At 34.7% G+C, this 26150-nt stretch overlaps 1 protein-coding gene and 1 long non-coding RNA gene across 3 annotated transcripts in view; one reads left to right on the top strand and one right to left on the bottom strand.

Moving 5' to 3' along the window:
• The window catches only part of LOC120891862 (uncharacterized), a 284577-nt gene that overhangs the window by 248141 nt on the left and 10286 nt on the right, over positions 1 to 26150 (bottom strand). The gene's annotated exons all lie outside the window — the stretch shown is intronic.
• On the top strand, positions 10393 to 12229 carry Smim30 (small integral membrane protein 30). Of its 2 annotated transcripts, none has more exons than XM_040291568.2 (3): positions 10393 to 10486; positions 10832 to 10925; positions 11354 to 12229. In XM_040291568.2, exon 3 carries the CDS (start codon positions 11384 to 11386, stop codon positions 11561 to 11563), a length of 180 nt encoding a protein of 59 aa, XP_040147502.1. In that variant the 5' UTR covers positions 10393 to 10486; positions 10832 to 10925; positions 11354 to 11383; the 3' UTR covers positions 11564 to 12229. The 2 variants fall into 2 exon arrangements, with proteins under 2 accessions (XP_040147502.1, XP_077896461.1); XM_078040335.1 differs by lacking the exon at positions 10393 to 10486 and adding an exon at positions 10504 to 10604.

The raw sequence follows: 26150 nt of genomic DNA on the forward strand, positions 1-26150 counted from the left end.
AAAAAAATGAAAAACACTTCATAAAATTCAACATTAATCATATATTTAATGTTTGACTTTATCTGTTTTCAGGTTTTGCTTCCCTCAGTAGCTAAACACTTAGATAATATTATAAGCAATGTCAACATGCTTCCCAATCTTGATACATATTTTGTTATCTATATACTCAAGTCAATTATACCTCAATGTCCAATGTTAAAAGGATATACTTACTCAGAAATTAAATCTAAAGAACTAATTTCATAGTCTGTGTGACAGCGCACACCTGTAATCCCAGCAGCTTGGGAGATTGACACAGGATCACAAATTCAACGTCAGCCTCAGCAATTTAGTGAGGACCTAAGAAATGGAGTGAGACCCTGTCTCAAAAACATAAAAAGGGCTGGGAATATAGCTCAGTGGCAAAGCTCGGTGGTAAAGAGCCAATACAAATATATATATGAAAATTTATCTTTTTTTTTAAAGAGAGAGAGAATTTTTTAATATTTATTTTTCAGTTTTTGGCAGACACAGCATCTTTGTTTGTATGTGGTGCTGAGGATCAAACCCTGGCTGCATACATGCCAGGTGAGCGCGATACCGCTTGAGCCACATCCCCAGCCCTGAAAATGTACCTTGATCTAAGATTTAACGATCCAAAATTAAAAATGCATGTATGGTACAATGACACTATATTTGCAAGTCTGTTAAAATTGTTCTGACTCAGGGCAGAGAGCATTTTTCAGATAATTCATAAGAAATCCATTTTCAGGACATATCACATTGAAAATCTTATCAAGTTTATATTTTGAACTTCAGTTTATAAACCTTTGCTGAGCTAAATAAAATACACAGAATCAATTTTTTTCATATATTCACTTTAGTCTACATGATAATTTATGAAATAATGTTAATTACACAGGCTGATGGTAAAACATGAATAATAATATTAGCAATATACATTTATGTACATATAAATGTAACAAAATAAGTTTTCCTTTCAGAAATAGAACAAGAAGTCATTTTTCCCTCACAGTTTGAAATAAAGATAGAAATTCTGAAATACTAAGAATAAAGCCTTTAGAAAGATAAATAGTGGTGTCTTGGAAACCTTTGAATGAAGCCTTTGTAATGAGACCAAATAACTAGCTTAGGACTTGAAGATGGACGGGAGGAGAATCAGAAAGAAGTATGAGAATCAAAGAATGTCAGTTTCAGAAGCAACTTTCAAGGACATGTATTGTAACCATCTTTTTGAAGTCTAAATTCTTTCTACAACATCTCAGTCAAGTATTCATTAGGCCATTATTCTGTTTGATCAAGAGCTCATAGCTCATCAAGGCAGTCAATTCCTTCTTAAAATACTAGAAAGTTTTTCCTTGTTTTAGGTTAAAACATGCCTATTGCTTTCACGAGTGGATAAAAGTAATCTCAACCACATCCAATTGCTTTCCTCTAGGGCCTATCCTATGGGATGAGCCACTGAAAAATAGCAGATGGTCTCAATGAGTAGTCTCATTTAAATCCCATCGTCTTTCAACTGTGTCCTACCACTGAGGATTCTAGTCTCATCACAATATTTAGCTTTTTGAATGTTTGTCTTAAAATGGGAGACCCGTCAAAGAATGCCATGCTGCTAGACATGGCCCAAACTGGAAGAGTGAAGCAAAACTTTCCCTCCATGTTTTAGATATCATATTTCTATTCCTGCAGTCCAAGATCACACCCCCTGAGCTGGTGGCTGTGTCACATGTTGATTCTGATTGAGATTTACATTGACTTAAACCTTAAAGTCTTAACTTTTAACGTACTCAACAAGTATTTATGGAATGCTGTTATGCAGGTATTAAAATTCTAGGTATTATATGAAATATCATTGTAACTAGACAAAAAAAAAAAAAGACTGGGCTCCAGGACCATGTCTCACTTTATTCAGCTAGTAATAGTGTGATTAAAAAACACTTGTTAGAACAACTCAATTTCCACAATAGGATAACTATCTTGCTACTTGCTGGTCTCAGTTATGAAGCATATGGATGGGCCTTCAGCCAGCAATTTAGAATACCAGCACTCCAGGTTATCCAGCCCCTTCCAAATACCCACTGAGAGAAGAAATGTTTAGGGAAGATAGGTCCAAGGCCTCATAAATTCAATCCTTAGTTAATATTGTCACCAGAAAAGTATATATTGGAAAATCACAGAACAACTCTCCTGATCACCTCTATCCAACTGCATTGAATGCTGTGTCCCAATCTTTGATAGAAGGTTGTTATTAAAAAACATATAAAATTCATGACAACATTGTTGTTTCAGATAACAGAGGATATTGTCCTTTCTGTTATTCAAAGTCCTCTTCAGCACTAAGGTGGTATTTTCCCCAAAGAATCAGATATTTTCACATTTCTAAAGATGGCAAGCATTAGAATGGTCTCACTCATTTAAAAAATTATGTTTCCATGACAAAAAACTATAAGAAATAATGATAAAAAATCCATTTGATATGTATACAAATACCATGAAATATATGTATTTTTCACTTCATCAATAACTGGAAAGGGGTCCATAATAGTCATATTGATAATTCTAATTGGGTCATTAAATATTATAGTTAATTATGTTAAAGAACATGATTCAATTGCCCCTGGCCCTTCTCCTCCCAAATAACCTGCCCCAATAATTGATTTTCCACAGAGACAGATTCTAAGTTCATACAAATCTAAGGAGCCAAAGTAAGTAGTTTCCCTCAATCTGAGAATGAGGGAAAGATTCTAAGTTCACACAAATCTAAGAACAACTTGGAGAATTTATTTTAAATCACTGCATTTTAAAATAAATTCTTCATGTAACTTGGGAGGCAAATGAACTGAAGAACACACTTGGAGAATGCTCTTCCTGGACAAATTCTCAGTAACTTGAATCAACCCCATCACTCTTCCCTGGGTCCTCTACTATCTCTATAGATCCCTTTTAAAACATAGTAACCAAAGGTAGGTAGAGTATTCTATTAAGGTCTCACTGTACTTTTACATAGTATACCACATTCACTTCAATTCATTCACTAGTGTTAATAGGCAGCTTTCAAAAGCTGGGCCTCACTCTCACTCTCAGATTGAGGGAAACTACTTACTTTGACTCCTCCTGAGAAATGAGGGTTTAAAATGGATCCAAATCATAATCCAATGAAACTGTGAATTGCATTGTACAGGATTTTTTCCTCAATTGAACTGGTTGCAATCAATTTCTTAAACATGACCTGTTCCACCTTTAATATAAAGAACTTTACTTTTAATGGATAAACTGATGACTTTCTCGAGTAAAACTATTTTTCATAATGTAAGATTTTTATTATTACTTATGAACATTTTTAACCCGAACAGCACTACTTTTCATGATCTACAGACAACTCGTTTGTCCTAATGTAAACAGGGAACAGATTTATAAACAATCAAATATTATAGGCTAGAGATTAAATTTATTGTTGCTTTCCAGCTCTCCATTTTATAGATGAATAAATCATTCCAGGACAGACTGATGATTATACCGCACAGTTCTCTACCTGAATCTTCAATAAGATTTAGCAAAAGAAATAAATTTAAGAAATAAAAGTGACCAATCACTTACAAATTGTCAATTGAAAATTCACAAAGAATGTTCACAAAAGAAGTTCAAGTACTCAATCAAGTTTCCAAGATCATTTTTAAGTCACCCCTTCCCAGACATTGTTTATCTATCAAAATCCTAGCCCTATATGCATTCCAACAAGTCTAAACTACTTCTATATAAAAAGCATTATCAAATGAATGACATAAGACATCTAGTGTGAAAATTCATAGTCTCGAAAATGAGTGGCTTTACTCAGAAAATGACCAGACAGAAATTTCATAAGTCTTTAGATTTAACGGAAACCAAGCTAAGACTAGCTGGGGCATGATTCATTCTCCTATGCTATTTGCATTTTCTATCTGCTATGTTTTTAATTTTATAAATTTCATGCTGTCTGTCTCCATGGTTACCAGTTCTTAATTATAATGAGCACCTGGTCTATACAGAGGAATTAATATATCCTTGTGAACTGCATGTTCTAAATTGTTAATAACCTCCCTATATTTTTCCAGCAACCAGTTTAAACTCTCAACCTGTAGCAAAGATTTTCAAAGGATCCCATGACTTTAATTTTGAATTTTGTATGCTGTATGTACTTCAAGGATTTCATGGTAGTTGAGATTTGCCAAACAAATTCTATGTATTTTGATATGTAACAACAATTCTCCTCAGTAAGTGTGCATCTAAGTCTGGATTAGATAAATTTTCATTTTAAAAAATCCCTTTTTTTACATACTTATTAAACGTAATTCAAAACCAACTAATAAATTAGATGAATAGTGGCATTCACTCACCCACTGAATGGGGGCCTACAGGCACCAATGACCCCTTAATAGGTCATCGGGAATAGTCTTCCTAAGTAATACTTATTTCAAAGAAAATTAAAATGGTGTTTGATTTTGTGGACATTTCTCACATGTGGGAAATAATTAAGGTATGGATAGATTTTATCAGATTTCCTAGATTTTATATGCCTTTATCACTCACTAGTTATGTGACCTTGGATAAATTACTTGACTTTGCTTCAATTTTCTCTTCTGTAACAGAAGATAATAACAACTACCTCATAGGATTATTTTAAGGAGTAAAATATTTGTTATATTTGTTAATGTGTGGAATAGTTCCTATTGCCTATTAGTGACCATTTTAAGAGTTTGTTAAATACAAATGTCATTGGTCAGTGTTGTTTCCTTATGGTGTGAATATGGTTTGTATCTCCAGAGGGTCCATTATGGTTAAAGGTTTAATCCCCCAGTTACCACTGCTGGGAGTTGATGGGAAGTGGTCTCTAGTGGGATGTCCTTAAGTCACTGGCCATGTTTTCTTGGAAAGGATTACAGAACCTTAGTCTCTTTTTTCTCTCTGACTTCCTATTTGGTGATATAAATTCTACATATTCACTCTTCCACCATGATGTGACATTGCCAAGAAAGAGACCCTCACAAGAACGAATGATGTCAGATCTACATCTTTGAATGTCCCAAACTTTGAGTGAAGTAAACTTTTTTTCTTTATATATATAGATGCCTCAAGTATTTTATTATATGACTAAAATATGACTAACATACCCTATGAAACATCAAAACATATTTACTAAGAAAATCTTTTCCACAATAAATATTTATTCATGCTCCCATAAAATAAGTTAACCCTGAATTTAAATTTCCTTGTTTGGTTATTTCTTCATTACAGATAAGAATACTCAATTTTCAAGAAGTTAGATAATTTCATCTCACTTCAGTCAGAATGGCTACTATCAAGAAGACAAAAAATTAAAAATCCTGATGAGGCTGTAGAGAAAGAGGTACTCTTATACCTTGTGGTGGGAATATAAGTTAGTAGCTATTATGGAAAACAATATGAAGGTTCCTCAAAAAACTGAAATTAGAACAATTGTATAATTCAGCAATCCCACTACTGGCATACATATCCAAAAGAAATGAAATCATTATATTAGAAATATATCTGCATTCCCATGTATACTGCAGCACTATGTACAATAGACAAGCTAAGGAATCAACCAAGGTGTCCATTGACATCTGACTGCATAAAGAAAAGAAGGTAGCTGTACATAATTGTATATCATCTAGCTGTAAAATAAGAAGGAAATCTGGACATTGTGGCAACAAGGATATATTTGAAAGACATATGTTAAGTGAAATAAGGCAGACACAGAAAGATAAATACCATATGTTCTCATTCATTTATGGAAACTAAAATAGTTGATCTCATTAAAGAATAGAATAGTGGTCACTATAAACTATGGATGATTGCTGAAAGAGAGAGGTTGGATAAAGGGTACTAAAATACAATTAGATTCAGGAATTAGTTCTGATGTTCTATAATACAACAGGGTAACTACAGTCTCCAATTTATTTATTACTATATATTTCAAAATAACAAAGAATTCAAACATAACAATATTCTGAATGACAGATGTCTTGTTATTGTTGGGAAATATTAACTAGCTTTGCATTGGTCTTTTTAATTGTTAAACTCCAATAACATGTTTCCACTCAATTGCCTTGGCTCAATTGCCAATGAGGAAGTCTAGATTTTATTCATAGGAATTATAAATTCATAGAAATAATACATATTTGAGGAGATGGAAATGCTAATTTCCCTGATTTGATCATTCATACTGTATACATGTACCCAATTATTATTATGTATCCCACAAAAAATGTACAAATATTGTCTCAATAAAATACAATAAGAAATTATATAATCTGTAGGAGTTCACAGAGTTAATGAATAATAAGTTAATAAGTTCATTTTGGGGCAAAACACTTATCATCTTCAAAGTCTATGTTCTTAATCTGTTACCAAGGGTTATATAAAGAGTTAATCTGGCAACTTTTCGAAATTATATATTTGTCCCACACAGGCATTCTTAACTGACTCCCAGAAGTCCAACAATACAAGTAAAAGTTGAATCCATCAAGCTTATGAGTGGAGTTCCTCTAACTCATTGGACAATACGAGTTTATGTGTCCATGGATTTCCACATAACTGAGGTTAACTGACATGATTCAAAACCACATCCTCCATGTGTCCTAGATGGTGCCTGGAATCATACCAAAATTGACATTTTGTGGCTTCTCCATACACCTCTGTAAAAATACTAGCACAAGATGTATTTATCTTCAGTGGGTGTTTTGTTTCTTTTTTGTTTTTCTCTACCAGAAACTAAATAGCTCTGGAAAATGCAGCTAATCCAGTCCTGTGAGTTTAATGATTAGTTAGCCTAACATAATGTTCTCAGTGATAAATGTCCTATTATTGATGGGGAAAACTAACTAGCTCTGTGTTTGCCTTTTTAAATAGTGAAGCTCCAATAAAATGTTTCCACTCACTTGTCTTGGCCCTATTGGTAATGAGGAAGTCTGGGTTTTATGAATTCCCTGACACTGACAAGTCCTTGCAAAATGCTGATATCAGCTTATCCTGCCTCCTCTGATGGATTCTTGAAATACCTTCCTTCAGGGCCTACCAATGACTCACTTTTAACAGTTATAAAATAAAGAGAAGCAACTTCTCCTTTCTTCTCTAAACTGTTTCTTGGGACAGATGATTGGGAAATTATGCCTTCCACTGCTCAGATATGTGACTAAGTAGTATTCTTCACCTCTGAGTATCTTTGGCTAACAGTGATCTCTATTTTAGTGAAATGGTACTAGCTTACTCTCCTCTTGAAAAACTGAGTTCTGGATTCGAGCACCCTAAATGTTTAATGTGTTCTCAATCAATGTTTTCCTTTAAGTGGACAAAGGAAGTAAGTAGCAAGTATTATATACAGGTTCTTAAAGAAACTACATTCCTGTTTTAAATGCTACTGCTCCTTATATTTACATAGATGTAAAGTATTATTAAAAAGGTTATGCCCTTCAATAGATGAATAGATAAAGAAGACTGTGGTACATACACACAATGGAATATTACTCAGCATTAAAAGAGAATAAAATTATGTCATTTGCAGGTAAATGGATGGAATTGGAAAATATCATGCTAAGCAAAGTAAGCCAATCCCACAAAAACAAAGCCCAAATGTTCTCTCTGATAAATGGATGCTGATCCATATGGGGAGGGGGAGGAGAAAAAATGGAGAAACTTTGGGCAAAATGGGGGGAGGGGAAAAGAGGGGATATGGGGGCCGGAAAGATGGTGGAATGTGATGGACATTATTACCCTAGGTACATGTATGACTGCACATATGGTGCAACGCTACATCATGTACAACCAGAGAAATGAAAAGTTGTGCTGCAATTATGTACAATAAGTCAAAATGCATTCTGCTTGCATATATACCTAATTAAAATAAATGAATTAACTTTTAAAAATTAAGACTCAAAATAACCTTAATCTAATTATTTTCATACTTTAGTCCAAAAGCAGACTTCCTACATATAAGGTAGTTTATACAATAAACAATATAACAGTGACTAACAATAATCAAATTTTGGTCTTATACTAACCTCATCCACCAATTCATTCATAAAATACCTACTAAGTATCTACACTAAGCACTGTTACAATAGTTAAGAACTTAATGGTAAATAAAATATAAATGAATTTTCACTTTACTATATTTATTAACCTATGAAACACATAAAATAATACATGTATAATACAGTTTTAGTTTGTGATAAGCACTATGTAGAAACAAAAGGAAAGAGAACAGAGACATATGGCAGAGGTTTTTTTTGTTTTGTTTTGTTTTGTTGTTTAGTGAGGTGCTCAGAGAAGGAGGTGAAGTTGGAACAGAAACCTGAATGAGGCTGAGAAAAACAACAAGCGGACATCTGTGAGGAAAGTACTAATGGTAGAGAAAACAGAAAGAGAAAAGTCAATAGCGAAAACCAAAATCAGCTGGTTAAGATAAAAAGCCAAAAGTTGAGTGTGGTTGGAATGAAATGGGTGAGTGAGTGATCATAAGGCATCAGACAGAGGCCAAAATGTGTAGGGATTTGTGGATCTTGATAAGTAGTTTGGATTTCTGCCTTATGCAACGAAAGTAGAAGAATTTGAACAAATTAGTAATTTTTAAAAAAACAATGACGAGTTAGGATAGTGAGAGGAGAAAACAGAACTAAAATAACATATAACTAGAAAATGAGGACTACATTAAGACATCAAAAAAAGCATATATGGCACTACTCTTGCTAAAGCAGCTAATTGGGGTGGGTGCTGATTACGAAAATTTAAAAAGTTATACTTTGAAACTATTTGGGCCCAAAATATTCTTGTACAAACTTCTGCAATCCTTTTGCAGATAGGCTAAGTCATTAATTGATTTCTTACTGCAATAATTTAAAGAAAAAAACATCTCACCATTTATAGATTCTTCAGACTTAAAACCAAACCATTATGTTCAATGTTTACAAATGAGTCTGAATTACTTTAGTCTGGACAGACTTTAGCTGACTGAAATAACATATAGGGGGAAAAAATCTGAATGTTCATATCAGAATGTTAAGAAAATATAAATGAGGCAATTATCAAGAACTTGTTAAAATAATCCAAGTTTAGATAAGCAATGTTAACATTCTCATGCAGTTATCCTCAGATTTCCTATTTGCCAGACACCTTGCTTTGGTTTATTTGTCACCTCTTGTTCTTCTAAAATTGTCTTGGTACATTTATCTAATCAAATAATAATCATTAGCCAGTGTTACTAAGCATCTGCTGGGTGCCTATTGGGAAACAGGAATATAAATCTTTGCTGGATTTATACTAGAAATATAGATCATCGTGAGCTGCTTCCCTATGCCACACTCTTCCCACATGATATCCTGTCCAAGTAATGAAGTCATATGTCAATGGACTGAAACCTCTGAAACTCTGAACCCCTAAATAAACATTTCCTCCTGTACAATTGTTGTAGTCATCTTTTAGCCTCAGCAGCGAAAAAGCTGACTAAAATAACTTCAAGAGAAACTTACAAAATGGGTTAAGGCTTACATTTGCAAAAAGTTCAACATGGTTTAAAAGTAATAATTTGACATCATACAAACATTTGGGGAATATTTGGGACAGAGGTCTCACAAAAGCATGATTAGGAAGCAATGAGGGTAGTGCACTCTTGAAAACACAAGCTCAAAACTCTGTAACTTGAAGCATAAGAGATGTTCACTGGGTTCAAACGGTAGTTCCTAAACTTGGTCCGTTTAACACCACAAATGGTTTTAACATTTCCTCAAATGTCTTATTTAACTCGCTTATTTTCCCCATTGGTTAAAAAAATAATAAAAACAAATGAGGGCACAATTGGTTTTTTAAAACTTTTTTCTTACATACATGACAATAGTGGAATGCATTACTATCATAATCATCCATTCACAACACCATATATATTTTTAATATGGTGTTGTGAATGGATAATTATGATAGTTATACACACACATACACACACACACTTTATATAAAGTATGTTTACTCCAAATTATGTGAGGGCACAATTGTAATGTGGTTAGAGATGTCCCTGCTTCAGAAATGTTGAAATTCACTGGCTTAAAAGCGTCCCAAACACACAGTTCTCCTGGACTTCACTCACCCTGCTTTATTGCAGCCTAAGAAAAAGACAGAATTGCTTGTGCGTCTAGAAACTCTAAACTGGGCAGAAAACATTATTATTTCTCTCTCTATCTCTCTCTCTCTCTTTAATTTCTAGGTGAGCTTTTGGCCTTTACACTAACCTTGCATTTAGCACTAAAATGCGGACACTGCGAAAAAAGCCCCGTGAAGAAGCTTCCCCGCGTCCCGCTGGAGCTGGCCCCACTGCCCTTAGCCCGTCACCTGGTAGCGCGCCAGGGCATCACGGGAGTCGGCCGCAGAGGGCTTGTGGGAAATGTAGTCCGGAGACTCCGCCCTCCTCACCATTCCTGTAATGGCTGCTTCCCGGAAGGTAATGTACGAGCCAGCTCCAGGGGATACGTGGATTGCCCCAGTGTGTATTTGCAAAACGGAAGAGTTTGAACCTTGCTGCGTCCAAGGAGGGATTCTTTTTCAGATATTTACATCAAGTCTTACAATGAACTTGCTTCTCGGTTTGGTTTATTTTAGCTTTTTCTGTGTGGGAGAACTAACTTTAAATCTAGTTACCCCTTGTTAGATAAACTGTTTTCTTTACTCATTAACTGTTTCTTTCCCTTCCATACAGACTCCCCGCTCTGCCCTGACTCTAGCTTCCTCTTTAAAATAATTATAAAAATAATAATTATTTTTTAAATCTCTCTCCCGACTCTAATAGGCGGTGTCACGTGTATTCTCTTAGCCTCATCTTCCGGAGCTCCAAAAAGGGAATATTTCAAGTCAGATAGATTTTTATATATGCCATTTCGTTGGTAAGTCTTAATTTCTCACAACTTCACCGAGTTATATGTTGTGTGATTTAGCCAGAATTGCCTTCATTTCCTAGGTTAGAGAGACCTTGGGAAAATGTAATACTTAGTCACCAGGATATTTTAAGTTTCCCGGTGTCTTGTGCATTTCTTTTGTTTGTTCTTAACTGTCTGCAGCTGTTCAGTTTCTTTGGTTTGTGAACATAGTGATGGCATTATTGTAGAATTTCTGGGGATAAGGTGTTGTCATGAGATAAGCCTCAGATTTCTGTCTTTTACTTCCCTGTTTTTTCATTGTAAACTGAGATGGATCAAAATAATTCATAAACTCTCTAAGGGATTGGGTGGGTTGTTACTTGTGTGTGTATATTGTAATTTGAAAAGGTAGAAATTTGTAATGGTTCCTTTTTGTTTCCGTGTTTAATTTCTAGGAACCTTTAAGTCTTCAAGATCCCAGCATCATGACCTCAGTTTCAACACAGTTGCTCTTAGTCCTCATTTCATTGCTCTTGGTTCTGCCAGTTGTTGAAGCAGTAGAAGCCGGAGATGCAATCGCTCTCTTGTTAGGTGTGGTTCTCAGCATTACAGGCATTTGTGCTTGTCTTGGTGTGTATGCACGAAAGCGGAATGGACAGATGTAACTTTCAAGGGCCTCCTGAATCAAACTTCGCCCTGAAAACTTGTTTTCTTCAGATTAAACCTGAGCTTTACTCTGTGAATTTCCCAGTGAACAGTAGTGTTGTTTAGTTGTTTCCCATGAAATGGGAACAAATGGATGTTTGTTAAATGGAAGAAAAAAACGTTTTCTTTATAACAAACAATGCACTGAAAACTGCAGCCTATAAATTGTATTTGCTGCTTAGAAAAAAGGTCAAAGATGTGGGATAGTGTAAATTTACAGAAGTAGTAGTTTTAAGAATTCTCAAAGCATATGAAGTAGGAAGGAGGAATCTCTTGCCCAGACTCTTAACAAATCTCCACTGTTGAGTTATCACTGCCTCCTGAGTCCTTAAGGAGTTTTTTTCTCCATGTTTTTATTACATGTTTGTTTTATCTCCCAAGTTAATATTGTACTTAGATATCAAATAACCAAAAGTGAAATGTTTATCGTTAGGGGGAAAACAAAGTTTTGAAAAAAAATGTACTCAATGCATCTAATATTGAAATGGAGAAAAAAATTAATGTTAAAAAAAGCCACTGTTATGTTGACATTGGAAGAGATTCAATGTAAGCAAAACGGCTTTTGTATTAATTAAGATCCCCATGGTGAGAATTACTGTATTAAATATAAGCTCATTATGTTGTAAGTTAATGTGTGCTATTCATTTCTGTTTATTTATTTATTTTTAATTTGTGTGTGTATTTTTATATAACCAAAATGGAGAAGGGCAGGTTTCTTATCTTGACTACAACACTAGCTTGAAGACACACACAATCAATAAGAAATAGGCAGCAATGAGGAAGAAAAGACTCCACGTAGAAAATTCACAGATACAGAAGGAAAAATGTAATGGCCCATACTGACCTGCACACCAGTAAAATGAATCATCCATTTGTGGCCTAGCTACTTAAAGGGTCCTCATACCAACATTACTGGGTTTGTTTTTCTCTAGGAAATGCAGACCTTTTGCCTCACCCAGAAAATTAGATTAAGATCTATATTTGTTTCAACATAAGATAATATATATGCCATTATGAGTTCAAGACTTCTCTAACTTGCTAGAATCCAAGAATCATTTCAGGCACTTGACAAAACTTTTAGATTCCAAGGTTCCTTACCTGATTGGATAGCAGCAGGATAGATCCTGGAATTGCATGTTGAACAAAGGTTCTCACTGATTAATTAGATTTGGAAGATGCAGCCAACATAAAATTGTAAATCAAATTAATGTATAGTTTCACTATTAGGTAATCAAGTGTCTTCCTAAAATGCACTGTCAAATCTCTAGTTCTTCAGAAATGATGACATCAGAAAATGGGCAACAGTTGCTAAAATTCCATCAATAGGAAATTTCTCCAAATATAAATAGACATGACTTTCATGGGAGATGTTAAGAGTATGGGAAGCCTGTGTTATAAAAACATAGACTCTAGATTTATGATTGTCCTAACTTTTCTTTTTCCCATCAGAAAACTAACATTCTTTAATCAGATAAATTGGTGGTTATACGTTATGTAATTAGCAGCTTGATTGTACATGCTACTTTCTTTCTTTTTTTTTTTTTTAAAGGAAGAAAAAAAAAGGAATAATACCGGTTGTAGAACCATCGTCCTTTCTTCCATATAGCCCAGTGATACCAGTTTAGGGAGGCTGCTGCTTTTTCCTTGCAGGTCTGAACTTTTTCAGTGGAATGAAAGAAATCAGAGCTTAGGTACATTTTAAATCGGTTTGATTTTTACAATGTTCAAAATAAAACTACGAGCAAACATTTTTTATTGAATGTGTATGTCTAGATGTGCCTAGGATGAATTAGAAAACTCACTTTTCTATTTTCCCCTTTAAAGTAGAGAATTCTCTTGAGGTAGCATGCGAGAATTTCTAATGGATAAGATAGGCTACATATCTTCTAAAAATAACATCATTTCTAATCTAAGTTAGATCATATGATTTTTGCCTGAAAAGAACGGAACCCCTTATGATGGCTCTTAATCTGTATAGGCCACCAACACCTTGGAGAATGCAGTGAAAGGTATTGTCCCTTGGCCTAGAAAAATACTCATGCATACTTGAATTATTAGATTGATTTCAGGGAGTTCACAGAGCTGAAGCTCATTCAGTAATCCCAAATTTCAAATTTTTATTCTTGCATTCTTTTTTTTTTTTAGATTTTTACTAAAGTTTTTAAAATTTACTTTGACGGATAATAACCTACTGTGGAGCCATTGCAGCAATATGGGATTGATAAATATCCCTAAGGTACCCAGCACAATTTGTTAATGCCTATTGTCAAGTAAATGATATATAAGTGTTAGCTCAGTTGAATTCAGCTTCAAAGGCAGAAGACAAGAATTGATATCAAAAAGTGAATAAGTCAAGATCATTGTATTTCTATTTTCTGTCATTTTTATGGTAACCAATCTATTTCCTTAATGCCAAAAATTTCTCTGCTTTCAAGATTCTTTTCTTTGTCCTTAGTTTTCAGTTTATGTATCTTGGCATGTGTGTCTTTGGGTTTATCCTGGTTGGGGTTCACTCAGTTTCTTGAATTTTTAGATTTTGATCTTTTCCCAAATTTAGGAAATTTTCTTTGTTTCTTCAAATACTTTCCTCAGCCTCTTTTCCCCTTTCCTTCTAGGACTAAAGTGATCCAATGGTAGAATTTAATCGACCCATGCGTCCCTAAGACTATTTTTATTTTTTCAGCCTTTTTGATTTGTTTAAATTGGGTAATTTCTAGTCTTCTATCCTCAAATTCACTGGTTCTGGTGTTATATTTTTAGTTCAGAATTTATTATTTGATTTTTCTTAGTATCTTCAATTTCTTTGCTGAGACTTTGTATTATTTGATTTTGTATTAAGCATTTTTTCTTAAATAACATAAAAAAGCTTAGCATTAAGTGCTCAGATCATTTAAGGAGTTGTAGCAATTTGGTTTTGCCTATCTAGGAAGAGCAGATATGGTCCAAATACACTTCCCTGTCACAAAAATATAAGCAACATAAAACTTAATTGTTTCCTATGGTAGTAATGGAAAAGAAGTTCCTAGTTGGATTACCTAATTCCAGACATTATTTTCACATGTAAATGAAAACAGCAACAAATCAATACATGTTTCAGAATAGCATATTTAAATTTTTTTCTAAATTTTAGCAATTTTTTGTGATTAAATAATATACATCTAACATCTAAATGTAAAAAGTCAAAAGACCAGCCAAGCATACTGGTACATGTCTGTGATCCCAGCAGCTCTGGAGGCTGAAGCAGAAGGATCCCTAGTTCAAATTGCCTTAACAATTTAGTAAGGCCCTGAGAAACTTATCAAGACCCTGTCTCTAAATAAAAAATAAAAAGGGCTAGGATATGGCTCAGTGGTTAAGCACACCTGGGTTCAATCCCTGGTACCAAAAAAAAAAAAAAAAAAGCCAAAGACCAAAAAAATATGTGATTACTGCAAAAACATACAAATGTAGTTTGATTTCTCATTGATTTGTAGTGTCAGAACTATAATACTACTTATATTTCTGATGAATCTATTATATATGTATGATTAAAATTTTGAAAATATTAGCTGGCACTTTATAATCCAAAATGAAATTATAAAATTTTGTATACAAGAGGGTTAATTATTTATAAAGGGCTAATCATGAAGCACTTTGTTAAACATTGGGATTATAAATACTATATTTCTTAATATTAATCAAGATAATTATGATCTGGATAAATGTGCATAAATCACTTAACAAAATAATTTAAAAGCAAGCAAGATCACTAAGAAACTATTCCACATTTTATTTCATATTATTCATCAGAACAACCCTTTCATTTTGCCACAAAAATTACCAGGACATTTTGATACCAACATAAAACAATTTTATGAGTTCTAGGATAACATGTGCTAACTTTCACTTGTTTAATCAACACTTTGCAAAACATTGCCAATACTAAAAAAAAAAAAAATCGTGAACTATGAAGCAATAATTGAACCAGTAATTCAACCTTCACAATTTTTCATCATTAAAGTTATGTCGGTGGTCTCTAAAAGGCCTCCTAGTGTAATTTTGTAGCTCCTTAAAAAGATTTTCCTAATTTGAAAAATAATAAAGTCTAATTTGTTAAAATTATTGCAATTATCCATTTTCAGATAGAAGCAATGAATAGTTGATTTTCTCTTTGAACTTCTCACTGAAAAACAGTTACTTGGTGCATTTTTTAATTTCAGTAACGTGGGGGCAGTTCATTTCTGTACTGAATGAATATGACCAGGGATTGTCTCAAGAAGAAAGAATAAAAACAAACTGTAGCCTTGCCATTCCTACTGGAAGCACTGATGTCAACCTGGCAATATCCAGGAATGAGTAACCTTTGCAGTTCATGTTCTTTTATTATAACACTTGCAGATAAGACTCAGTTAACAGACACCATTTTCTCAGCAGCCACAATAGATATGTGGCACTTTCCCCTCACATTCCATATGCAGTTCATCTCCAAATCCTATGGAATGCTTCTCCAATTTATTTATTTATTTATTTACTTACTTACTTACTTATTTATTTAATTAATTTATTTTTAAAAAAAGAATCAGTGTTTCAAGCTGGCCTTGACCTCCTGGTCACAATCAGTCCTTCTGCCTCTGCCTCCTGAATAACTAGGACTACACCACCCTAGCCATTGTAAACTTGTTCAAACACAAATCTGATCCTGTTTCTTCCCATCTTAAAAATCCATTATCGGATTTCTGTTGTGAATTCCTTAACAAGTCAAGAATAAAGCACTGTTTGATCCACCCTTATTTTCTCCTCTTATTTCCCAGTCTCATGTACATCCACAACCTCTCACCTACCTTGTATTAAATCTTTTTCACTTCCTAGGAAGCACTGTGGAAGAAGCACCATGTGTTCTTTCTCCCTCTTCCTTCCTCTCCCCCTCCTCCTTCCGTAATTTCCCCACTTCCTCTCTTCTCTGGGTTGCTTCTCTGCCTTGGTTAGTTTTCCCCAGTCCACTTGGTTTAGTTCCAACTCCTTAGGCTTGAATATCCTTTCTTTAAAACAATTTTCCTCAATCTTCCAGCCTGGGTTGCATATATCTCTCTATTCTCACATAGCACTATTTACTACTACTACCAGGCACACTTCACACTGTATTGCAATCTGTGTCAATTTATCTTTATCTCAAACACACTGATCACCCCATCTCAGGATTCTAAGTTCCATGAGAGCTGGAACTGAATCTCTGATTCACCATATTCCCAGCTTCTAGCATAATGACTGACATATGTGAATAGATGTTACAAAGTTAATATAGCACAGGAGACAGGAGACAGGGTGCATCATGGCAACTTCTCATTAAGCCTCACTCTTAAGTATAGCACTATTAAGGTTTCAGATCTTACATAAAGGACAGTTCTGAGATTCATTGTGAGATTTGATTTTCTTGAGAGAACTTTCATAAGTATTAGGACACAGTTGATTTGAATGATTACACACTATTAAAAATTGCATTGCATTATTATATTATTTAATGTTCTGTGTAGTATTTCATTGAGAAATGATGCACCATTGTGAATGATGACGCACAGAATGACTTTCTCCTCTGCTCTCTTCCTTCCCATTCTCCTACTCATACTATATTCTAGCATCGAAACAGGCTGCCAGAGATATAAGAGTCAAGTGCCTTGCCAGGCCTCCAGGCTCAGCTTTTATATACTTGACCAATTTCATCTCCTCCATGAAGCCTTCCAAAAATGAATTAATATTATCCATCTTCCAGAGTCTGTAGTGCTTTGTTTTTTACCTGTAGCTCTGCTCTTATGTCTGAGTTTGATTGCCAATATTATTCAATATTACATGTTGAGGGAAATATTTCTTTATTGTATTATTTAAATATATTTCATTCAACCTTGTTTTTATGGTTTCTTATATATTTAGTATCCCTATTTGTCACCAGTCCTACTACTACCCTTCCTTCCCATCTAGGACTGTACCTATCACCTATGTCTTAAATATCTTAAGATTACGTCGTCTTATCATTACAAATATTAGTACACCTAGTCTGGTCTGTAGAAGTTTCAGTTCATATTTGTTTATTCAGGTATTAAATTTCTTTTTGTTTTGTACCAGGGATTGAACCCAGGGCCTTAACCACTGAGCCACATCCCTAGCCCTTTTTTATATTTTATTCAGAGGCAGGGTCTCGCTGAGTTACTTGGACCTTGCTATGTAGCTGAGTCTGGCTTTAATTCTCCTGCCTCAGCCTCCCCAGCCACTGGTATCACAGGCATGCACCATCACACCTGGCTCATGTAAAGAACAAATTTATATAGTAGCATTGAATAAACAAGTCAAAATGTTGACAGAGGTATGATGTTAAAGCTAATGTTATCACTTTTTAATAACACTGCAGGTTGGGCAGTCAAATATTTATATTTATATATAAAATATGAACGACCAGTTGTCAATTCCTGTTTACTGTAAGAGTGATTCCTCTGTGAAGTAATCACCATACAGTTGTCAACACATGGTAGTTCTTAGCTCCTACTATCATGGAGGATGTCAAAAAACACATTTCATTCAAATGAGAATACCTTATCAGACAATAGGAAAAAAGGGGGTAGAGAGAGACCTGCGACCCAAAGTCTATCTACGTTTCCAGAGATGACACTTTCACATAAAGAGTCTCAAATACGATTCTCACCACCCCTCATGGCAAATGGAATATCAAGGAGCCATTCCACGATTTCATCTTGCTGTTGAATCTTTCACCCAAGACTTCCTACAAAATAAGTCAGTTCAGGGCCCAGGTATTACTAGAGATATAACAAACATTAAAATGTATTAATCATGTTCATCCAAATGTTTTGGCCACTGTAAAATAAGCCCTCAGTGAAATATGAACTTTATTGATGTTGTCATTGTTCAAGATATATTTAGGTTGTGACATGCTCCTTTGAATAATTCTGCCCCACCTCACCCCCACCACGAAGGGAAGTCTTCATCTTTGAGCATTTGGTTTTGGAAAGAGCCAGAAGTAATACAGAGCTGCACCCTCTGTGTGAATGAGGTGGGTGAGCATAAATAGGAAGAGCGAGCACTGGGTAAGCTAATTCTCCAGCTGAATGAGAACACAGAGCTCGCATTATCCTCACCTACAAGTGAAGATACTAATGCCTAAAAAAGTTAAGTTACTTGGAATGTTAAGCTTACAGTCTGATAAAATGACAATTTCAAAGCAATGAAAACAGTGTTTTTCTGTAACTCAGAACCATAGTAACTGGTTATTACACTATGTAATGTGTGTCTTTAATAACTAGGAAAATTATACCAACAATATTATATAATAATGTGATATAATAACAAAATTACTCATATGCCCTTAGAAAAACTATTTTCACTTTTGCATATCACCTCCCACATACATAAATTTAATAAGATTGCATTAGATCATACATGTTACTTTGTTTTATAGGTTTTTCTGCTTAACATATAAGTGTTTCATGGATATTTTAACACCAAATAATATTCCATTCCATACATTTACCATCACATATTCCAAAACCATTCCTTTGACAATGCTGGACATGTTGGTGGTTTCTACTATGTTGACACTATTGACAGCACTATAATAAGCAAAATTAGCAGTTCCTACCAAGTACCCCAAAGATTTTCATATGCTTTGAAACTGGTTCTAGCCTAGAAATTGGCTTGTAAATATTAATTTTTAAATTATAATTTGGTAGATGCAAATATGTACATAAATATATTTCTAAAGTGTCTGTTCCTCCATTCTTCCAGAAAATATCCTTTCTGAAGTGGAAAGTGATTGAGATGACTATACATTACTGAACCAGAAATGCTAGAGGTCTAGGTTTATAAGACAGTGAATTCTAGGTGTGGAAAGAAAGGCTTTGTCCAGGGAGAGGATATAAACAAATCTGCTATCACAGAAAAGGCCTAGAGTCATTATGTACTTTTATAGTGGGCAGTGTGTAAGAAGGTCAAAAAAAGGACACAACATATGAAGTGAAAGAAATATCACATTTTCTTGAATTGTCATTTTCAAGATGATGATTATTATTTTCATAATTGCAATTAAGTACCATCTGTCTGATGATCCCTACACTTTTTATTGTGGGTGGTCAGTAGTAATGATAGCTATCTATAAATATTATTAATTTGATCATTATTACCATAATAAGCACTAAGCCACACATTGAAGAGTTTCTTTCCTCAGTTATGTTGCTAAGCAACAGAAGTTTATGGCTAGGAAATGCTGTGTGATATAATGAAAAGAGCACCCAATGGAGTCAAGAAGATAAGGATCCCTGTTCTAACAATGCTGCCAGGAGGTTCTAGGGCACTGGAAAAATCACTTGCAAGGCACCCTGGACCTCATTTCTTAAGGGAAACTATAAATGAATAGAAATTGTCTACCCAAAATATGTAGTCTACTGCCAGGGACTTACAAGAATTCCTGTTTGTTGGAATATGTGAAATATGAAGAAAGTCTTTGCCAAACACATCACTCAGAAGTGGGGCCAGGCTTGGAAAAAAAATGCAGAAACAGTTCCTTGATAGATGACATGAGTTAAAGAAAGCCAGCAGAAAACACAAAAACCAGAATGGATATGTATTGCTCACTCTTTAGGACTTTGGTGATATCCAAAATTGACAATTAATGATGACTCTTCTGGGTCTGGAAGACCTAGAAGTTTTCTGGCTCCCTCTTTTTAATGCTACTGTGACTTTGGAGTCTATACCTTAAACAAGAACATTCATTTAGAACTACTAATTGGGACTAGGGTAGAGCATGAAGGATAAATACCAGAAACAAGGAGAGAGGAGTCTAGGATAGACAGTGCAGCAAAAATACACCATTAAATATACAATATGTGACTGAAGGTTGATCCTCCTTAAAACAAGGTTAAAGATTTACTTTACAGTCCATTACATTAATCATGTCAACATAATAGCAATAGTATTAGAAGCAAAATACTTGGGTTTTTTTGTTTGTTTGTGTGGCATTGTTCTTGAATATCCAAGGTAAAGCATTTGACACCAAGAGGCACTCAGTAAACATTTGTTGGCTGATTTAAGACTTCTGCCTGTATAAAAAGTCCAAATAATTCAAATGTCAAAATAAAGGATTCGATTTGAGAAAATATGATATAATCTACATTGGCAGCCAGACAAATAAAACAAGTAAAATAAAAATAAAATTCAAATTAGTATTACCAAAAAATATAAAATAGAAGTGAGGGATGAGCACTCATGATTTTATACTAAGATCTCTGTGTCCAGCTTGTTTGTGTTTTATTTTTGCATATAATGCTGGCATAAGATGGTTGGTATAGTTTTGTTGTTTTGTTTTGTTTTGTTTCTAAAGTAAATGTCAGCACTTCTACTCATCATCACAAATCACAAATGACGGATGGAAGGAAGGAAGAGAAGGGAGGTAGAGTCGAAACAGTGAGAGAAAAGGATATCCTATCCCCTATCTACTTTAAAAGACAAATGCTAACTGAACTTTGCTGCCCTCTACCTCTGCTCCTCTATCCTCCAGTGGTACCACTGTTTGCAGTCTATTCCCTTCCACATCACTGATCTTTACTCTGAACTATACTTTGCTTTCCATTATGGGAAGTGATTGTATCATGAGGGTGCAGCCCCAGTGAGTGGGATTAGTGCCCTTATAAAAATAAAAGACTAGGCATCTCTTCTGTGAATGTGCTCTTTCTGTCTCCTCTCTTCTCTCTCCCTTCCTCCCTCATTCCCTTTTCCCTCTCTCCTCCCTGCCATGTAAGGATCCAAGGATAAGACCTCTACAAACCAGGAAGAAGGCTTTCAACAGACACTGCATCTGCCAGCTCCTCCATCTTGAGCTTTCTAGACTACAGAAATAAATTTCTGTTCTTTAAGTCTTCCAGTCTGTAGTGTTCTGTTATAGTAGCCCAAACTGATTACAGCTCACTATCTGTAAAATAGACAACTCTCTATGTTATATCAGTAAGACTTGGTTCTACCCAGCTCCTCTGATCTCACTCATTGTCCCAATACACACACACACACACTTAAATATTTTTTCTGGTTATGTGATAATAATAAAATTGCCTAACATTTATTGTGCTGGATATTTTATAAACACAACAGTGCTGACATTTATTGAGCATTTATTATGTGTAAATATTGTAATGAATATTTTACAAACATAATTATCTCCTTTAATCCTCACTATAAATCTATGAGTTAGGTTCTACTTTATCTCCATAGTACCCACAGAAAACTTGGGCGCAAAGAGGATGTAATTTCCTCCAGTATCACATAGCTAGTAAGGGATGGAGATAGATATGAAGCAAGGCTATTTCCATAGCTTGGTGATCTTCTCTTTCCCATATGCATAAGTATGATGAAGGAAATCTTACCATCCAGTTAAGCCATTTTCCAATGTTGTTTTTCTTTAAACAGTCTAAACCCATTGTTTAAACATATACTTCTTGTCCCTTCTCTCTTTGTTTAATTCATTCATTTATTTAGCTGTGTTAATGTGTCAAATGTTGAGAATACAAAGATGAAAAGCCACAGTACAGTTTTAAGGTAATCACTGCATTAAGAGAAGAGAAAGATGTTTTTCAATATTATAAAGCTGGCAAATTACATGTCATAAAATGTACATGAACACACTTCTGAAAGCAGATGTTTAACTTTGAATAAAGATGAAACACTTTCTGATTTTCTCCATCATCAGGAACACTGGTAACTGAAAGTCACTCAAATACCCTCTTTCTCATTAATTTCCTTTGTGGCTTCTCTAATGTACTTGACCCCATTGATTCCTTCTTGGGACCACCTGCTCTTTTGTCTTATAGTATTATATTTTATACAATTATTACCTATTCAATGTCAGACTCCTACACGTGTTAGTGAGACAGACATTAAACAAAGGAACAAATATATATGAATTGATTATAGGATACCAAGAAAAATAAAGCACCATAGAAAATAGGAAGGGAGGATTGTAGAGGGGTGCTGCTTTACAGAGCATGGTCAGGAAGAGTATCTCTCTTAGGTGATACATGAGCAGAGATCTGAAGAAAGTAATGGACTAAGTCACGTGGCTGGCTGAAGAAAGTGTGTACACACAGAGAACAGCAAGTCCTGAAGTGGATATGTGCTCAGTGTGTTCAAAGAAAGGCAACCAGTGAGAAAGGTACAGACTGTAGATGAGGTCACAGTGTTACCAGAGGACCAAAAACTGCATAGGCCATGATGAGGACTTTGGCTTCTATTCTGAAAGTGATGAGAAGCCGTGGAGGGTTTCTGGCATAAAGAGGTATGCTCTAATTTAATGTTTTTAATGAATCACTCTGTGCTTTGGAGGATAAACTACAGGTTGGCAAGGGTATTACAGAAAGACCAATTCAGAGGTAGTGGATTTAGGAAGAGAAGATAGTGGTTTTATCAAAGGAGCCAAAAGGAGAAGCTGTGAATGTTTGGACTCTTTCCCTCTTACCTCTCTACTACTCTTCTGCTGTCTTGTTAACTGTTTTCTTTTGCTTTTCCGATACTTTAATTTTCATTGGTTAAAGTCTTGGACCTTGATCTTCTCTTCTCTCCATACTGCCTATCTTGGGGAATTTTCCTGTCTCTTGACTCTGGTGTATGGCCCTAGGTCTTTCACTATTAATACACAACTTCTATATAGCCAGCTGTGACTCTCCAGATTCAAATTTAAGACTAGTTAGTGCTCTAGATGATGTTATACTAACTCATGTTTATTTGCTAAAATTAAACTCATCTCCATCAAAACTGGATGCCTTGTCTGATTTCATTGTGTGAGTGTATGAACATTGATCAAACCAGCCAACAATGAGCTTGTTCTACCCCTATCCTCAGGCTAAAATTCTTACCTACCTTGGTTTATTTTCTTTGTAATTCTTTCCACTGATTCTTCTCACTCTAGTATTTGTGCCTGCACAACTTTTGAAAAGATTAAATATTTTAAAACTAAAAGTCTCGGGCTATCATTAACCTGGCAAGGAAAAAAAAAATGCAGGTACTAAATCAGTGTTTTACAACTGTGTTAATCATATGCCTAGGTTCTACAGAGATGCCTTGGGAGCCACCAAATCAAACAGTAAAAAAGTAGCAGATGATGGCTCCAGTCCCCAGTTTTAGTCCTGCTTCACTCACAACAGCTCCACTGTGGTAAAGTCTCAGCAGGTCTACAATGTAGGGTTTGGTCCTGAGACACTATTCCTCCCTGATGCCTCTCAGCAGCCTGTCACATCTAGACCTAAATAACCACAGCTCATGGTACTGGGTTCCAAGAAACCAATATGAAAAAAAAAATGTATCACTACTGTTTTAGTCAGATTTTTCATGGCTGTGACTAAAAGAACCAACTGGCACAACTGTAGAGGAAGAAAAGTTTATTTGAGGGCTCACGGTGTTAGAAGCCCATCTCTATTCCTCAGGGCTTGAGGTGAGACAGAACATCATGGCTGAAGAGTGTGGCAGAGGGAAGCAGCTCACATATTGATCAAAAAGCAGAGAGAGAGGTATCCACTTGTCAGATACAAATATATACCCCAAAGCCAAGCCCCCAGTTCCTATCTCCTCCTGCCACATCCTACCACTTCAGTTACCACTCAGTTAATCCCTATCAGGGGATTAATTCACTGATTGGGTTAAGACTCTCATAACCCAATCATTTCTCCTCTGAAACTTCTTTCATTGTCTCACAAATGAACTTTTGGAAAACATCACATCTAAACCATTATAACTACCTTAATGAAAAAAAGTTCAAATATCACTATTTGGTGACTTTGTAAGGCCTATCATAGATCTAAAATTCAAACCCTATGGACTCTAGCAATACAATTATAAAAATAATAATAAAGAAAGAAACTCTTGCTTTGGGCTCCTACTTAATATTTATCTTAGATCAGTTCTGGCTTCGATAACTTGAATGGTTTGAATTAATTTAGGATAAAAATAAACACTCTGGATTTTCTAGCTATCAACTGGAGGATAGAATAATGACCTTGTAAGTGACCAGAGTAGAATGTAATGAAATCAGAAAATGTCCCTTAGAGACATTTTCTTAAAGTTATGGAATCTCAAACTTCTTCTCAAACTGAAGTACATTGTGATAATACACTTTCCACAGCCCATTTGTATTTAAACAGAGAAAATATATGAATGGTAGAAATTTCTGTGTTCCAATGCTTGGTGGAGATTTAAAATTTTTGCTTTCTTTACATTTCATACAACTTTGCAAAAATAAACAAATGCATTATATTTAACAAGTATTTCACTGGAGAACAAAACTAGCTGGTCTGACCTTCACGGTGAAAGATTCAACCCAGTACTATGAGCTGTGATTATTTAGGTCTAGATGTGACAGGCTGCTGAGAGGCATCAGGGAGGAATAGTGTTACACTGTAGACCTGCTGAAATTTTACCACAGTCTTGGTAATTGATTCTCTCTTCAAGTCTAGTCACTAACAACTTTTATGCACCTGATTAACTCTGGGACTATGGAAATTTACTTCTCCAGGCCTCATTATTTTTATTTATACCCAAAGACTTTAAACGTGGTGGTGAAGAGCTGGCTTGAACACTGCAATGTGGCTAATCTGAATCAAGATGTGTTGTGAATGTTGTAAAATACATACTGAATTTTGAAAACCTAGTGAGGAAAAAAACAAGTAAAATATTTCTTTAATATTTTTGTATTGATTGCATGTTGTCATAATTCAATTTTGGATATATTGGTCTAAGTAAAATATATTATTAAAATTAACTTTATCTATTTCAACTTTTTATTTTGGTTAGAATATTTAAAATTATTTGATTCACACTAAGTTATCTATGGATAGATCTGGCTCAGACTCCAGAAATACTATGGTATATGAAAGTATGTAAAATTTAGTGTCAAAAATTTTAATTCAATTTCAGATTTTACCACTTCTTTAGTTAAGTCACATAGCACAAATACCAAATTTTCCATTAACCTTGGCAAATTGTTACATGTCTCTATGCCTCAAATAAAATGGATTTCCTCACCAATAAAATGGAATTATGGAACCCATCCTATAAGGTTTTGTGAAAACTAAGTAAGTTAATAAATGCACATTAAAGAGTTCTGGTTATTTAGTTTATTCTGGTGATGGCATGGCTAGCTAGGAGCTGCAGCTCACTGGCGCTGCCCAGTGTCTCAAGACTGTATCTTCCAGGTCTAGGATTGTAGCTCAGTGATAGAGTGCTCTCCTACTATACGTGAGGCACTGGGTTCAACCCTCATCACTACATAAAAATAAATAAATAAAATAAAGGTATTGTGTTCATTTAAAACTAAACAAATATTTTTTAAAGAAGAATGTATGTATGTATGTATGTATGTATGTATGTGTGTGTGTATTTATGTATCACCAGCCAGGAAAAGATAAAAATTCAAGATGTGATTTTGGCTTTGATAACTCCTCACCATAGGGTATTGATCAAGTGGGTTGTCTACTGTGAATAAGTTTTTATCCTATTACTCAGGATTGATACAAACCTCACCCTCAAATT

This window comes from Ictidomys tridecemlineatus, chromosome 2 (genome assembly GCF_052094955.1).
Source record: "Ictidomys tridecemlineatus isolate mIctTri1 chromosome 2, mIctTri1.hap1, whole genome shotgun sequence".
NCBI lineage: Eukaryota > Metazoa > Chordata > Mammalia > Rodentia > Sciuridae > Ictidomys > Ictidomys tridecemlineatus.

Coding starts and splice junctions, on each gene's coding strand:
- Smim30 (XM_040291568.2), top strand. CDS start 11,384: ATGACCTCAGTTTCAACACAGTTGCTCTTAGTCCTCATTTCATTGCTC.